This window comes from Melanaphis sacchari, unplaced genomic scaffold, assembly GCF_002803265.2.
Source record: "Melanaphis sacchari strain LSU unplaced genomic scaffold, SCAv2.0 Contig2_pilon_pilon, whole genome shotgun sequence".
Taxonomy (NCBI): Eukaryota; Metazoa; Arthropoda; class Insecta; order Hemiptera; family Aphididae; genus Melanaphis; species Melanaphis sacchari.
The window spans coordinates 7,779,348-7,798,066 of NW_020271173.1; the positions used below are offsets into that span (position 1 = coordinate 7,779,348).

General features: G+C 27.7%; 1 protein-coding gene across 1 annotated transcript; it reads right to left on the reverse strand.

The window, feature by feature from the left end:
• Positions 1-2,776: 2,776 nt before the first annotated feature.
• Positions 2,777-18,482, reverse strand: LOC112595798 (diacylglycerol kinase theta). Its single transcript, XM_025341141.1, has 17 exons — positions 17,415-18,482; positions 13,481-13,563; positions 13,297-13,405; positions 12,328-12,548; positions 11,069-11,225; positions 10,907-11,011; positions 10,188-10,322; positions 9,364-9,481; positions 9,114-9,304; positions 8,831-9,043; positions 8,440-8,749; positions 7,051-7,376; positions 6,849-6,972; positions 4,046-4,198; positions 3,827-3,986; positions 3,661-3,768; positions 2,777-3,358 (listed from the first exon to the last, which is right to left on the reverse strand). The coding sequence occupies exons 1-17, from the start codon at positions 17,527-17,529 to the stop codon at positions 3,236-3,238; spliced, it is 2,751 nt and encodes a 916-aa protein (XP_025196926.1). The 5' UTR covers positions 17,530-18,482; the 3' UTR covers positions 2,777-3,235.
• Between the last annotated feature and the right edge of the window lie 237 nt (positions 18,483-18,719).

Genomic DNA, 18,719 nt, shown 5'->3' on the forward strand with positions numbered 1-18,719 from the left:
GTCTTTAATGTACGATTTAAAGAATAAGTAGTAAGGAATATTATACAATAATATTGTATAATATCTGAACAATAATTTAGATAAATGCATGCAGCTACACCGATTTGGTTGTGCCCAATCAGATAATTTTATTTTATTTTCCCATTGTTTTCGACCGAGTGATCAATTCGTTTTCATAATTTCATATTTTCATATACAAAAAAAAAAAAAAAAGTCTGTGACCGTACTTTAATCTATATTTAGTAAGCTTAAATTACAAAAGAAGTATTGTATTAAAATTCGTTGAGATGTCCATCGAAACCAGAAGTTTTTTAATCACACCCAATAAAAGTATAGGCGAAATTACGGCCTTAGCCAACTGGGTCTTGACCCAGTCAAATCTCGCCCCGTATTAATATTTACAATACAATAAATATATTAAATGAACATAATATTATGTAATATGTAATAATAAATAATAATATCATATATTATACAAGAAAATATATTTGAAAATAGTAAAAATGTTTAAAATAAATATTATGATTTGTTTCTTTGTAAAACAATTATCAATTATAATTAAGTTGGAATATTTTTAGAAGTACGTATCTAAAGTTCTAAACATCGTATTTATTTTTTTGAAAATGTAATATAACGTGGAACGCACAAATAATATTATAATGTTTCATTTAATTTTGTTACTCAGACTATTTTTTCGCTCATCTTAAATGGTTTCAATTATATTATAATAGTATAGGTGCTACAGGTATACATGTTAAAACTAAACCTATTATACCACTATGACCAGAGACGTCTATAAGCAATTTGTTACTTCCATACATTGAGATATATCATGGCAAAAAATATCGACGTCAATAAAGTAATCGAAAATGTTTAAAAAATAGTTTCATATTATCGTCGTTTAGTTTTATAAATATTCTCTGATGTTTTTAAAGTATTCTCTTGATTTAAATAGTATTAAAATGTAATAATTAATAAATTTAAAAAAATGAAATTTTGTTGTTTGAATTTTAGAAATTTTTAAATATAAAAATATAGAATGCTATACAAACACAATAGCACATAGATAATATGTTGAATCAAAGAAATTCGGATTTCCACTTTCAAAAAAAAAAAAAAATATTGAACTGTAAGTACTCATATATATATTATACTATACATATATACATTATTACTTTTATTTTTAAATAAAAATGTGTAAATATTTAACACAAATGTAAAAAAATTAATAAATTAAAAAAAAATAATAATATTAAGAAGATTTCACTCCTCCTTTTGCAATTTAGAAATACGTATCGGAATTGTTCAGGAAAAGTGGCCTAGTTTAATAAAAATCTCTAGTTCCGCTTATGCCAGTAAGTCATGGGTATTAGGTTGTGATTACTGACACTTTAAGGTTTTAAGTTTCCCGAGCAAATCGTATGCTATATCAGTACTAGGTACTTGAGTATTTTATTTTTTTCAGTTTTCATACGTATATTACTTGTAACACCGGTTCTTATAAATTATAATATTTGATTTTTTAAATGAACTGTATAAACTCTTAATTATTGATTTGGTTGTCGATAAAATAATATTCGATTTTAAGTATAAGTAATTTTAAATTTTATTGAAATCTTTATTATTACATATTTTGAGGGTATCGACAACTCGACTGACAAAATAATAAAAAGAAATTGTCGGTCCTCTAGAGTCTAGAGTCTAGACTGGCTAAGGCCGATAACAATATCGAGATTGCAAATTAAATAATCGATATGGATACGTAACATTATTGTTTCAAGTTTCAATACATCCAAATTATTATTTAACGTGTTCACTGTTTAGTGCATGCATAAGGTCTATGATTTGTTTTGTTTCAAAATATATACTCAGATATTATGTTTAATAGCTATTTATTAATCTGTGTAACAATAAGACTTAATTTTGATAATCAACATCTTGTTTTTTAGATTGTCCACTTTTTTTGTTACCAAATAAAGCATACAAAAAGTGAGACTTTATTATAGTTTACATTTCACATTTGAGACTGTGTTTTGAAGTTTTGGGGTTCAAAGTATTCAATAGTATTATATTTTTAGTTAAAAAATATTAATTAGAACCACAAAAAAAAAAGTAAAGTTCACTGTAGTAATTAAATAATATTAAGAAAATATCTTAAAAGTGACTATAAAAAAATATTGAGCACATATTAAAATAATTAAAATATATATTTATATAGTTGCATGCTAATCTAAATCCAATAGTACTCTTTATTAGTACCTACTATAGAATAAATAAATATTCCTATAGATATTCTTAAGTAACGGATATCTTGTAATTTCTATAATATTTTTGTATACCACAAAATAGAAAAAAATATGAATGTATAGGATTTAGGTCATTTAGGAACACTTAATAATAACTTAATACAATACAATTTACAGGGGATTTTTTTATTTTTACATTAATTAAAATATTACAATATAACTCGATGAAAATCGATAAAAATAAAATTACTATAATCCTATAGTTAATTAATTGCGAACAATAGTAGTTTAAAAAAGCAAAAATTGTTTATTATTCTTAATATACAAACTTAAACCAAAAACTTAACCAACGAACGATTTAAATCAATGACGTAATCGTTTGAGATCCATTATGACCACTCGGAAGTCGCCACAACGAATTGAGCCCACAAATGATTATGCCACCAATAATGTTGGTTCTAAATAATTTTATTTTAATCAATTACCTATTTAATAATAATAAAAATAATAAATATTTTAAGCAACAATTAAAATTCTAAAAGAGCATTATTTGCTTTGTGCATATAAATAATTTTATTTCCTCAGATCTATGTAGTTATTAAATTAGGTTAGTACTTCGTTTTAAGTACAGTGTCACTATTTTTGAAAGCATATGCATTACATTTTCATACACGAACGCCATTTAGCCATTTAAATAGTACAGGATTCGTATACAAATAATTTTTATATACTTTCAAAAATAGGGTCTTGAGGGAAGTATAATTAATACTAAAATGACAGTCGGTAAGCAATATCCAGGAATCGTCTTAAAATAGAGCACTGGAGCTCCTATGCTATATTTGGTTTCTATAGTAATTATTTTGTTTTTTTAATATTAGTTACCTATAAAAATGATCAAATGCATGAATAACACAGATATAATATTCGATAACCAGTTTGACAATTTGTCTGCTGCCCAGGGATAGGTTACTGAAAGGAATTGAGAATTTTTAGTTTTCGTTCTCACTGCCATTAACAGATGCAACTGCTTGTAGATTAGCCATGTATCTAACAGCTCGAGTCCGAGAGGTTTGTTTCCGTTCTGTACGTTTTACTTTCTTTAGCATGGTCGCCTAAAACAAATTATTTTTATTACTCTTAAGTTTATTTTATATATTAGTAATTCAATTTTAAGTTGTATTTCTGTACAATTTTTACTAAATTAAAATAATCATATGAATTAAATGTATATAACTAGCTAAAATTTGTCAAAAATAACGTCGAACAAAAAAATAATAATTTATATTATATATTCGTAGAACATAAAGTACGAATATCAATAATTGTTAATTAATATTTAATAAATAAATTTAATATAAAGAGTTAAAATTAAATATTTATCATTTTAAATTAAACCAATTATTTTACAACATACTTTTAAAGCAGATTTAAGAATTACTAATTCACCAGGTCCTTGGACCCAAGGTTCGCCATCAATCTGTACGGGAACTTCATTAGTTAAATGAATTTTAATGTGTCCGCCCTGAAATTTTTTTTATTATATTTCAGATAAAATAAAATAAAATAATTATAAAATATACTTGAGAAATTCGTTTTGCGTATCTAAGTCCTGTTTGTATCTGTCCTAAATGAACTACTCCAGACACAGCTACAACCTCTAGCATTCCATCCCAGTGATTTGGAGTAGAAAATTGTTCTTCATTACAATTTCGTCCCCACGGTTTAGCTCCTGACCCCCAACTAAAAACAAATAACAAATATTATTGTTTGTTTTTAAAGTAATATTAAGAATTGGAAACCTTAAAATATTTAAGATAATAAGTCCTTCGAGTTGAGGTAGTACTACTAATTTTCCATCTACTTCCAGACGAACTCCGTGTTGAAGATTTTTACAAGGTGGATGGATTATTTTACGTAAGCCAACGTTTAAGTATTCAATCTTGTTACCGATTCTGCAATAAATAAATTTTAAAGTTTAGATTTTAAGTATTAGGTAATGGTAAACTGAATCTAAATAAATATAAAAATATTGGTAATACGCATAAAAAGGTAGTTATAAAATTATATTAAAGTTAATTATAAAATAAGTTTAATTACTTTTTAAACATAAACAACTTATTAAAAAAAACCTAAAGATACTTGTACATTTTGAAAATAACTAACATCACATATTTAGTATTCATACTAACATTAAAATAAGTTGAAAATAAAATAGTAAAATAGAGTTTAAATAATACTAAGCATGAATAGAAATTAATAAAACACTGCATGATTAACTTTTAGATATCATTAAATTATAATTAAGGAATCCTGGTTAAATAATTTAACTACTTATCAGTGAGCACATATTTTGAATTTATTTGTGTTATGCGGTATATATCTACTAAACGATTTAAATTACAATGTAGTTTGCGATCGATTTCTTGTAGAATATTATTGGATCTCAGCTTGTATTTCGATGGATCAAAAGTAGAAAATTCTCAGTACCTTTTTAATATAAATTATAAATAGGATACTATTCTGCTGTACAGTAGATATCGAGTGTATCTCGTCATTGGTTAGATCATTGTAATGGATATGTTAAATTTTAATTCAACGATAAACCATTGTAAAAATTGAAAAAGATTCTGGCCGAAAACAAAAAAATTTATTAACTATTGTTACCAAATAATTATTTTAATAATAATATTTTAGTTTTAAAAAATATTGGTAATTTTAAATTCTGAACGGAGTGATGAATGTATTGATTTTACAATGATGTGTTTTTTTTTTTGTGTCTGAGTACAGCATAAGTAGTCGAAATAATGCTTCAATTTCAAACTTCGGGGGTGAATTCCGATGGCAAAGTGAATATTCTTGGTGCATTATAGAGGTAAAAAGTAAACATTATCCAACAGTTTTCAAAAAAAATGGAGAAAAACAAAAAAAAAATGACAGAAAAACGGGAATTTTTACGCAAAACCAGTTTTCTACCAAATCGATTTTTTTATATGGTTGTAATTCAAAAACTAATTACTGTAAATACTTGAAATGTTCACCAAATTTTTATGTTAGTGGTATCGATATACAGTTTAATTTTTAAAATTATTTATAGACCACTGAAATTATCGATTTTTATGAGAATTCTTTTTTGAAGTGTCGATAAAATTTTTTTGGCCCAATAAAAATACTTGAACATTTAATACAAAGTTTCTCATAAGTTATTCTTATAGTGATCAAAAAATTTTAAGAATACATAGGCACAATTTTTTTTTATTAGCATTTGAAGTTCAAATATTGACAAAAATTCGTCAAAACCATGAATATTTGCAAACTATTTTGTAGGTATAATTCATAAAAATCAATAATTAATTGATTAACCATGACTTTTACAAGTGCGTCCTAATTGAAAAATAAAATATTTGTTTCTAAATAGTATGTATGACAATATTTAAATATAATATATCCTAGACTGACAAATCATCTCCGTTCAGAATCGTTTTTCGTATACAATGATACCTATCATTGCATTCAAATTTAACCTACCCTAGTCCGAGGTTCACCCCACTCCCTAATGTACAGCAGAGCGGTACCCACTTGCCCGCTTTATTTCCTTGATAATTAAAAAAAAAAAAAAATGTGACTACAATTTTAATCTTCTAAAATCATCCACTAGACGACTAGACGATCTGAAAATTAGATCCAATTTATCACTAAAAACCTTACACAAAAATTAAATTGGAAAATTTTTTTGCATGATAAAATGTGTTCAGACACAAAACAAAATAAAATTACATACATCGCTGTAAAATCAATACTACAAAGATACAATTGGTTGTTAAAATTGGTAACCTTAGTTACCAAAAAACTTAAGCCATTTCTGCTCAGAATCGTTATTCTTGTATAGGGACAATGATTTATTATTTTAATGTCAAAATTTAAAATACAATATGTTATTGAATTGTATTCTATTAATCTGATAAAGAATGAATAGCGTACAGGTGAATATTTTTACATAGGTAAATTTTTTTATGAACTAGTATAGTTGTGAGAATAAAAAGTATCTAGTTAAATTTGAAATTTTTTAAAATTATAAATCATCATTAACTCCTAAATTAACTGACATATAAAAACTATATAAATTTTAATTTAACACGTTTATTGCAGCATATTTGCATTATACAAATTATATTAAGTTAATTATAAACAAATATTTTGTTCGGAAAAAAGTTTAAAAAACTTAGTTCATCGACCACCAAAATTTGTGTGTTGGTTTGATGCATTTAAATAATATTATATTATTTAGTTATGTACAGGGAGATCATTAAAAATCATATTAAAAAATAGGTATTTTATGTTATGTGAATATGTGACCTTAGAGAAATACTAAATGTAAACTACACTATAAGACTGTTTTTAGTTTTTAACATAATTATACATTGTATTAATGCAGTATAATGTTAACAAACGCCAAATTGTATTAAGTATTAAAGATCATAATTGTTGGTTGAGCTTATATAAAGTGAACTATTATGATTTATAAGTTATAAATTATATTAATTATAAAACTTTTAAATTATATTTAATTTATTAACGTTGTTAATCGTGTAGTTATATGCATACCGGCTATTAAATCTTTCTGGATTTTTTTCTCGAGCTTTGTGGAAAGCAAGACATAAATCAGCATCAATTCCAATGCCAAAATAATTATTCATAACAAAAATTTGAGTGTTATCTTCACTCATTCCTGTAATAAAATAAATCACAGATAGATAATACATATTATGTATATACACATATTATACACCTATACGAATAAACTTACCAACTGAATTAGGCACATGAATTGGTCGACCATCCGCCCTATCTTCATGGTGAATAACCACTGTCCATCTATCTAATCTAATTTTTTCTGCTTCAATGACATCTTCTAATAATTGTATAGGTTCGTCCGAACCATTGTACCCGGCTCCCCATTTCAACACACGAGCTAAATCATTACCAGTTCCTAATGGAACAATAGCACATGGTGGTGATGAACATTCACTGTCTTGACCTACGTTGTCCAAACACTGAAGCACCCAGCCAATCGTACCATCGCCACCACAAACTAAGATTTTGTAATCTCTAATATGTCTGAACACGTACAACCTAAAAAATAAAACAGTTATTTTAATGACCTGGACACAAAATAAACAATTTAACCTATTATTATTTAGTCAAATTAATTTGAATTTTTTGAATTTATTGGTCTTATAAATTATTTAGAAACCTACAGATAATTAAATTGAATGTGCATAAGCTTTTTATGCTAGTAAAATAATTTTTTTATATTATCAGTTATATTGTATTATTGTGAATAATATATTTTTGGCACATAGTTTATTTATAATTCTTTTATAATGATGAATATAAACTACAATGAAACAAATTATAATATTAGATCATATAATAAATAAATATTTATTTAAATGTGGATAAACCACCGGCAAACAATAATAGGTATGTTAAATTTTAATTCAAAGATGTATACGAAAAATGATTCTGAGTGGAGATGAGTTGTCAGCCTATTATGCCATTTTTATTTTGTATACTTCATGATAAATAAATTTTTTTTTATATTGTTATTAAAGTAATTTATTTTATTATTAGTATTATGGTAGGTTAGTTTAATTGTTTTTGAAAACACTACATTTATTAGATAGATTATTAGTAGTGAAAAAGAGTCAACATGTTTTGGGAATTATACCATAAATAGACAATTATAAACACTTGGTTATAGTTATTTATTTTAGAATTAAAAAAAAAATTAATTAATTTTTTCAAAACTAAATTTTGTATTAAAATTCTGGTGTTTCCTTAATTTGTTTTATTTTGTTATTTGAAAAGTACTGGGGATCTTTTTTTTTTGACTCTCTTAAGTATGAACTAGATTCAATTTGATAGCTAAAACCACCCCCAAAATAAAAATCGAAGTATTTTTACTGCCTCAAAAGGGGATGATAAACACTCAAAACACACATTATTGTAAAATCAATACATTCTATCATTTCACTCAGAATCTAAAATAAAGTATGTAAATATTTGATAAGGTAAATTTATGAAAATATTTTAACGCAAAATAACCTAAAATAAATAATTTAATTTCAAAATAATCATACTATTATTTTAAATTATAACTTAATTATTAATAATAAATAAATATTTAAAATACCCAGGAAGTGGTCCGCCGTTTCCCAAATCGAAAACTTGATAAGGATTAAGTAGTTTTCGGAAACTAGATATCAAGCTCAAACCTTGACAACCCCCTGATTTGACATTTACAAATACTAATAATGGCTGTGTTTCTGCTGGTACCATAACTGGGTCAATGTTCGGTAATAACATAACTAACAGATGTTTGTGTTCGTATTCTGCACCTCTAAGAAGATACATTGCATTCACAGCAGTCTTAGTATCATTATACATAATTACCAACGAACCATACTCATAATAAATTGGTCCAATAGTTTCAAATTTACAATCTATAAATAAACAAGACATGATTTGAAAATGTATTCTTTTTCCTATCCACATATTAGTTTATAAGAATAAACATTAATTACCTTTTCCTAAAAATGTCATTAAAATATTTTCGTATAATCGCTGAGATAAATTTGTCGGTAAATTTCCAACAAATAAAGCGATATTAGGCCCATGAGGGTCTTGCTTAAGTTGTAAATAGAATCGCATTAGTTCCATTTGTCGAAGAGATTCTTGCCCAATATGTTTTATTATATCTAATGGTTTTTCATCAAAATCAAGTACTCGTTCCGTCACTTTAAAATAGTAAATAAATTATATAAAAGTGAAATAATAATTCCTTTTTGTTGAGGCTTGGAAATATACCTCCATGTTCTAATAAAAGCTGACTGAGTCTATAGTCTGTTGAATTGTGTGAAGTAAAGCCGAATCGAGCCAAAGATTCAACTATTAGATCTTTTGCCGTAGTTTGTCGATCGACGGAAACCACACAAAATGGTATATCAGTTTGCAGGCGCCCAGGATAAACTCTTACCAAACCACCGTGGCTGTCTTGTCTAAAATAATATTTTAATAAATAGTAAATAGATTAAATACTAGTATCAAGTTAACTAACTTTAGGCGTAGAAAAACAGCAGGCTTCTTGCCTCCTAATCTAGTAACATTGTTTATTGGTTCGGGGTCCTCCAGTATTGTTTCGTTTAAGCCATATGCATCAGTCAAATAAAAGTTTTCTAAAATTATAAAATAAATAATTTATTAAAACAACTTACACAAAAACTAACTTATAGAGTAGTATTATAAAATATATATTATAATAAATACATAAACATCGCATAATACGTATGCATTTGTCAAAAGCACAATTGCAGACAAATAACGATCTTTGTAAGAAAAAAGGAAACTAAGACCGATTAAAAATGGTAAGGAAATTGAAAAAATATATAATTTATTGATGTAAGAAAATAAACGGAGTAGGTACAATGAAGAACAAATAATTCTTGAGTGGTTTAAACTTGACAAGCAGGTGGAAGCGTGTTAATACTTAATAATAACTTTAAATATATAGACAGGAAAATTTTAGAAAGAAGATCCGAATGTAAATTGCTAGTACAGTAAGAGAGGATGTATATAAAAGAAAATATTCACAAAATAAGTGATAGACTGATTAAGAGGAGACCATTTTATGAAGAGAAAAAAAATATGATATACCTAAAATCTATTTTAGAATAATATGAATATCTCTAAAAAAAAAAAAAAAATATTTACTAAAATATTAAAATTATAGTTTAATACATATTAAAAAACATTTTTTCATTTACTAGGTATTTATTAAATATTTAGTTATTCATGTAAATGTGTAATTATATTTACACACTAAAACAGTTTTACCCTGTAGCTGATTGCTGATTATTTTTTATCCGTGTTCATAGTAATTACCTGCAGATTGAGAGATGTTTAATGATTGAAGTATTGTAGAAATGAGCGTCTCGGTTTTTACTGCTTTTGGAACTTTCACCGTGAAACTTCTATGTTTTAGGTATGACGCGTCACCATCATATACTTTAACAAATTCTACATAAAAAATCATAACATTTAATATACAAAACACATAGAATACTTAGTAGTTAGCAAAATTAATAATATATGTATACTCAGGTCTCCCACAAAGGGGGCAAATAGTTGAATTTTGAATAGAACCCGACTATTTTAGGAGCGGTTGAAACTTATAACTTTTGATATACTTATTTTATATTAAATAATATCTTATAACATATGTATGAATTGTTATTTTGATATTTTAATGTGCAAGTTAATCGTTGATTATCCAAAAATTGTCGTGAATAGAATATCTACATGGCTTGTAATGAATTATAAATATTTTCGACCAAAATGATTATATTTATATACCTACTACTTAACTCCTAATATAGATTTGATCAGTATTGTGAAATATAATGCCTTTTGTTCACCGAATCGTTTGAATCTGGATCCGAATCATTTAAATAATATTGTAATAAAAAATACATTATTATTCTCAAAACTATTAACGACTTAATAATTTATGATAAATTTTATTATTTGAAGTTTTATATAGGACTTGTAAAAATATTGAATACAGGGGCCAAAAATTTGAAGTTGGAGAAGCTGTAATTTACCTTCATTTTTATCTTCTTTATTTTTTTCAACTTCATACATTTCTTCATCTTCAATGTTTTTAGTTTTACTTTCAGCACTATTAAGTTCAATTGAAATACTTCGAGCTAATAAAAATAATAATGATCAGTTAATTTATTATTATTATCTCGAATCTATCTTACGTGTGGCTTTTTCTTTTCTTCGCACTTGTACACCAATAATTGACTCCATTGGTACTTCAGTCCGTGGAATGCTAACTGCATGTGGTGGTAAATATATTGGACCCAGTATACCGAAATCACATTCGTAAGATATTTGACTACGACATGTTGCATGAGCCTGTACATTTAAAAAGAAAACGCATAACATAATATGATCATTAATACAATTTATTTTTTAATAGATTTTATTGACAATATTGGGTATATTGTGTAATTAAAATATTTACATATCATGAATCAACTTAAATTATCTAGTAGTGCCTAAGTCTATATACTATAGTGAATAGTATTTATTTAATCGATAAGTTAGTTTTATTATTGAAAAATAGCTATTTATACCAACAATCTACCAAGTACCTACTAAAGTTATAAAGTAACTGTTCATCCAGGATATTATCAGGTTTATTTACTAAATACTCTGAAACCCATAAAAAAAATTAAAAAACTTTTTGATAATTTTTTTATTATTTTAAAACTATAATAGACATGTTTTAAATCAGTAATTATGATTCCCCATCATTGCTTTAAAATTTAAATTTAATTTAACTTACTACTTAAATAATAATATGTACTAATAATGGTTATGAAATAAACTAAAAAAATATCTATAGGATCATATTTATAAAATAAAGGAATAAAACTTAAATAAATGTAAAAAAATAAATATTTTTTTGTACATTTTTATGTTTTATGTTTAATTAAATTTTAATTACGGAAAAAATATCACATTTATTTTTATTAATTTTTACTTAAATTGTAAAAAGTAAAAATCGTATTTACTATTTATTGTACCTACCTACATAATTGTTGACATGCATTCTATTTTAGCACTAATTGTATATTATTTTTAAATTATTTGTTATTTATGGTTCTAAAATATTCTGACATTTATAAATTTATAAATTGTTAATTATTATACACTATATTTTTTGAGTGTACTTAATTAATTAATATAAAAATATCAAGTATAATATATACTAATATGTAATTTATATATTGTATATAGAATATATTGCTAGTTGATTTCATTGTAACTCTTTCGTTATTTCAAACATCATATTCATATCTTGTAAATTTGTATTAATAAATATTAACCTTTATTTAAAATTATCTTTTAAGTAAACTGCTCATTATATTGGAACAAATGTATGAGAGATTTAAATTATTACTATACTATGCACATATATTAATAAATTAATTTTCAGCTAAGATTCACTTACCGTTATACCACACCATTCACATCGAAATCCTGCCAGACAATCGGTAGTCCAGCATTGTTTCGCACAAGCATAACACACTGCACCAGGTCTAAGATTTCCTTCTCTCCAATGGTGTTCATGATGCATGGAATCCAATAATTTCCCTGGATGGTAAGTAGCTGTTTCTTTACAATCGGCCACTGCCGATGGTATACAATCGACATGGGTATAGTAATGACAAACTGTAACAAATTTTTATATTAGTAAACTTAATAATAATTTAATATAATGGATGTAAATCTTCAGAACTTTTATATAATTATTAAGTAAGATGTGGTATTAATACAATTAAAAAAAGTATCGTAATGATAAAAATTTGCATTTTTATTTAAAAAAATATTACGTTGAATAATTTTTGAATTTCTTATTTCTTATTTCTTTTTTAATTTCTTCTTATTCTGTACAATTTTATTTATCCATTTTATTTATTTTTCCATTTGGTATTAACATATTATATTTATATTATAAGATTGTTGTGTATATCGGAAGGCCGTGGTCTTCTTTTCAATTCCTAAGTCTAATCATTTATTCTATGAATTAAAAGAAAAATATTTCGTGTTGTATTATAGATTTATTTCTTGTAATAGAAATTACAAAATTTAAAAAATAAAAATGGTAGGTACAATTTGTATATAATATTTCGAATAAACTATAACAAAGCAAAATATCTGTTCCTTTGAAATAAATAATAGGAACATTTTTGAATTTTGAGTAAAACTTAGATTAATTACTTCATAACTAAAAATAAATATATATATTAAAATGTTATTTACTTATGAAAATTAATTGTAACCGTAGTGTCAGAAAAATGTTGTGGTATTTTGAGAAGGGTAAATTCTAATTTTGATACGTAAATATTATTCTAGTACTTTTGATTTATTTTCAATTTTATAACATGACACAAGGATAATTTTGTTTAGGTATACTTACTTTCACATGTAACGCTAAATGTACGACCGTCAATTCTTTTTCGACAAACGTTACAACATCTTTGGTTTTTAATTTTTTCTGGCTCGGACCAACAATGTGATACTGGATTCTATTAATAAAATAAAAATATAGATACCAAACTAAAATTCAACTATTTTCTTGAGGTATATATAGTGTTACCTACCTTAATTAAACTAGCTGCTAGACTATGGCAAGGTGATATGCCGGGTTTTTTTAGGCAACTTTCGTGAGCTATATAATTACATACTGAAACATTAAAAAGCAAAAAAATCAAAGGCTGTAAGCGATCTACAGTTTACACAATAATATCAACAGGATTAAAACCAACACGTTTATAGGTTTTGTAAATATCTACATTTTTAATACATTAAATTATAATTTATACACAAATTTGGCATATTGTTTAAGCCACAAATAGAAGAAAATAAGTACTTATAAAAATCGTTATTTTTCAGAGAGTAAATTAATTAAATACATTATTTTTTATAATATTCGCTTAAAATTTTATAGAGTTTAATTTTTTTTTCTAAGTGCTTATGAGTATCCAAAATGTCACAACTAACTTTTTATTCTATGTTCACGATTTAAAATAAACAAACAAAATTACATTATCGAAAGTTAATTTTCTTATACTGATTTAAATATAATATATATGATTGAAAAACGTTCATTGTATACTTACAATATATCTAAATTCAGTATCTCATTAAGTAAATTAGAAATATTATTAAAAAAATAATTAATTCAAATAATACATTGAAAGTATAAGTCATGTACATAATTATTAATCTGCTTAAAAATATTGCTAAAATAATCTGACTCATATAATGTGTTTAATTAATATGTATATATTAAGTATTCAATAATTAAAAAATTGCTTTTCATCAATGAAAATGGCTTTAAAAGAGGAAATAAATAATACTACTTAATATCGTTTAATTTACACTTCAATACCTATTTATTTGTATACAGTTATATAAAAACTATAACATAGTTATATATTTTTAATTTATTTAATTTTTTTACTGTATTCCACATATTATTCTACAACGTGTACAGATTTTAAATGAATTGTATCGGACTTAATTCATTTTTTTTTTTTAATCTCTTTTAATACATTTTATCCAATATACATTGTACTATTGTAACTGCCAAATGCCAATTATATTTTTTATTGTCTATCGATTTATTTGAAACTTGTATTGACTACAGAATTCTCATAGAAAGTTCAGTAGTCGCATATGTCAATTATTTTCATAACCAAGACAAGTATTGTTTATTAAAATATTCACGAGTACCTATTACGTTGCAATAATATCAAAGCCTGAACTTTCGTTATTTCATTGAGGTATCTACTCATTCACTCTTTAATACATAATTTTATTATTAATATTTATATTTTAACTTATTTATAGTAATACCTTTGACAATTTTAATGTTTACTGTTGCTCATAAGAGTTTTTATTCTTTATTATGATAAAATATATAAGTGTAGGAAAGGTATTTTTCAAAAACTATTTTCAAATATTTTAAATCATAAAATTATCACAGTTGGATATTAAATTAAAATGTACAATATTTTAAATTTTTAATCATTAATAATATTATTAGTGTTTTAATTCATTTGGAATCCTTTGGGATTGTATTAGGTATATTAAAAAAAAAAAAAACATTTTGGAAGTAAATTCAAACTTTACTATAGATTCATATGATTTTAAATTAGATTTCAATTACTTTCGGAAGTTCGTGTCCTGTCATGTACAGATTGCGTACTCTTGGGTAAAATTATTTTTTAACTGCAATTTATAAAATACATGTACCTATTCATTGTTAAAATATTATATGTACATTTTTATAAGAGGGGAAGTATAATAATAGTTATGGGCGTTTTGTAAGAGAGTAAAATTGTTTGGGGGGCAAGTCCCATAGGGATTATAGTGTACCGGGAATACGGGTTGAGCAAGTTTTTGCCTTTGACGTCACGAAGATATTTGCTAACAGTGTTGGAAACACAACACGTTTACGGTGAAAAAATTTATTTAAGTACAAAAACAAACTTACGTTCATAAACACATTTTAACAATAAGGATTTAGAAATGAAAGGCCATCGAACAAAAGTTACCGGAAACAAGCACTAAAATTAATATGTACTTTTATTGCATACACAGAACGCCGTTTAATAATAATTCCTTATACGTGGGAAATTGTAATGTAAGATACCCAATACAAATTATATAAATTAAAAGTAAAATCTTTTAAATTAAGGTTGTGATCGTTAATGTGATATTTTATAATCTTTATAAATGATAAATTTAATTTATTGATAGTTTTTATTAAATCATATACGTATAAGAACAATTTATTTATAGGTATATTTTATAAAATATGTTCATATTTTCATTATTTAATACAGTATCTCGATTCCATTCCATAAAATGTTTTGTAAAACATAATTATCGACTCATTTAAAATTTATTTATATAATATGTTACACTGGGTATTAGTTTATTTATACCACTTCATTATTTTTAATCGCTATTTTAATTCTTATTTTCACGCCTGAAGACTTAAAAATGTATATCTATAAGATATTTTTGATTGCAATAATCAAATGGTATTTATTCTTAATATATTTTAATTATTTAGCGTATAATTTAGAAAAATATTTTTATACACTAGTTCAATATTAAAGAATTCATTTCTAAACTCATTTTTTTCAGTTTAATCTAAACACTTTTAATCATATTTACTAGCAGTATAAATATCGGTAGAAAAATTCATTTTTCTATTAAAGCGTGTTGAGCATATTATATCGTTATATTTTGTTTGTTTTTTCTCTCATCGTTCCATCGGCCACTCAACCACAGATCAATGTTAAAACTTTTCAGTGACGTCGACAAGACCAAATAGGTCATAGCTACTACAATAATTACCGTGCATTAAACAACATTTTATGTAGGTACCTACATGTGTATTTATGTGGTTAATAACAAAATATACAAAAGAAAAAAAACGATTAATTGTGTTTGTTTTTTACAATCTATATTACATCGTATTTAATTAATTTTTTGGTTTAATATACATATCATATGTACGATTCACTAGATAACATTTTAATTCAACAATTCTAAATTTTCTTGAAATATACAATTATTACATTCATCCATTCATGTATATTTGATTGCAAGGAAATCGAGATAGTAAATAAAACAATAAATTAAAATTGTTATATTTAGACGAAGATAAATCTAAAAGTATCAAAGAAAAAGAGTATTAGCAAAAATATTGAACATTACTATAGAATTTCATAAGTGAAACTCTCATTGAATAAATAATGATGAGTATAACATTTTGGTCGATGACAATTCATAATGGACTGAACAGGATGCAATTCATTCAAGGCCAAATACTGCTTCTAAAAAATAATTTTTCTACAACCTGAGGAATACACAATTACAACAAAAGAGTTTATTTTATCATTTTGAATCATAAGCACCGGTTGATATAGGGGTCAATGAAATCGACTAAGTACACCTGTGGTACAATCGGCTTATGCACTATGTAGTGTATATAGAGAACAAACAATATGCAATATTAAAATATATTTTAAATAGATACAGGTAAACATATTTGATGTTGGGTAAACTATTAAATTTGAGAAAAACGGCCATAAGGTTTTAAAGGCCCACAAACGTGTTAATTGTACAAACCCTTCTCGACTCTCTTGTTAAAATGTAGAAATACGCGCCGCCACCACCACTACCACATCTACTACCACCACCGCCATCACCGCCAATACATCACCACTGACACTCGTGTCATACTCATAAGTCGTAATAATAATAATAATAATAATAATAAATATGATAATATATATATATATATATATATATGTATAATATGTATATATATATATATATATATATATGTGTGTGTGTGTGTGTATACATAGATACTTGCCGCAAAGTGGAAGATGTCAAGAAAATTTATATTAGGAGGGGAAAAATTTATCAGGGTATGTTTGAGGTGGGGGAGGTTCGAACGCGCCAGGAGAGAGAGAAGGAGATCGAGAGAGCGACAAATACGGGGGGACAAACCTGTGCAGAAATTGCCCTGCGTCACGACGCCCCACAATAAATTGGTGCAATTGTGACAGTAGGCCGGTAGGTGGAAGGTTTTCTTGGTGAATACGTGCCCTCGGCAGTCCGCCATTGCGCGAACAGCACTGCCGCCGCCGCCGCCTTCCCCACCGCCACCCGCACCGGCACCCGGCCGCTTCCGTCCCAGCCAGATTTCCTATATGTGCCGAAACCCGGTCGGCAAACACGTCACTATGACCGCACCGCGCACGCACACACACGCACAAAGTCCCGACGCACGGGACGACGAAGACGAAGACGACGACGACGACGACGATACCGCAATCAAACGGCGCCGGTTGTCGGAGGTTCGCGTGTTCGGAGTGATTGATGCGTAACTACATTGTTCGGCGGCGCGGTACGTACGACGAGCGAGCGGACGAGGCGCGAAAAAAAATGTCGCCGCCGCCACCACCACAACGGCCACCTGCACTGGGCGGCGCGATGTACGCGATGCTGCGCGCTATATATTTGTTACGTGAATTATTATTGTTCCACGTGATGATATTGTTATGACGGTATAATATTATTATTGACGATATAATAATCAGCTGCGAGCGCGATACAACGCCACGACCACCGCCGCCGCGTGCGATCGGCACCGCGGCCGACGCTCGTGCAGATTAACACTACGGCGACGCGTGTCGCGCGGTGCCGCAGCCGATGGTCGTCTCCGGTACGCGGCGGTGTAGCGATCCGCCGACGACGACGACGAGAAGGCCGCGGAAAACACGGCGCGGCGCACACACGCGGGGGGGCGCTATTGCAGCGGGAGTGCCGGCAAACTTAATGTATAACAAACGAAAAAATATACAACGCGCGCGGAAAACAACAAAATGTGATAAATTAATATAATGTACAACGGTATAAAACGCGACTGCGATCGCCCACGGGGCCGCGCGGATAATCACGTTATTTCTGGCCCGTATTCCATCGTCGCGGCACGACTAACACAGGACGATAGCACCGTCGTGGTATCCGTCGTTGGATTATCGCGCGCGTCACACTCTCGCACACTCCCGCACGCGCCAGCGCAAGCACACGCACACGGGCGCACGGGACCGCACGCGCGCACACGCAAAAGCGCATCACACACACACACACCGACACACACGGACGGGCGAATACGTGAGCGGGCGCGCGCTCACACGGGCACACGCACACACGACCGCGGCGTACAAACCGTCCTATAGGGCGCGCGCGCGCGCGTGTCTGCGGGCCGGCAGGCGGGCGGCGGCGGCTACGGCTACGACTTCGGCGGCG

Excerpts from the sequence above, each read along its gene's own strand:
- LOC112595798 (XM_025341141.1), bottom strand. The coding sequence starts at position 17,529 with ATGGCGGACTGCCGAGGGCACGTATTCACCAAGAAAACCTTCCACCTA. Across the intron at positions 13,406-13,480 it reads TAGCAGCTAGTTTAATTAAG|AATCCAGTATCACATTGTTG; the intron begins GTAGGTAACACT and ends TTTTATTAATAG. Across the intron at positions 4,199-6,848 it reads CCAGAAAGATTTAATAGCCG|AATCGGTAACAAGATTGAAT; the intron begins GTATGCATATAA and ends TATTTATTGCAG.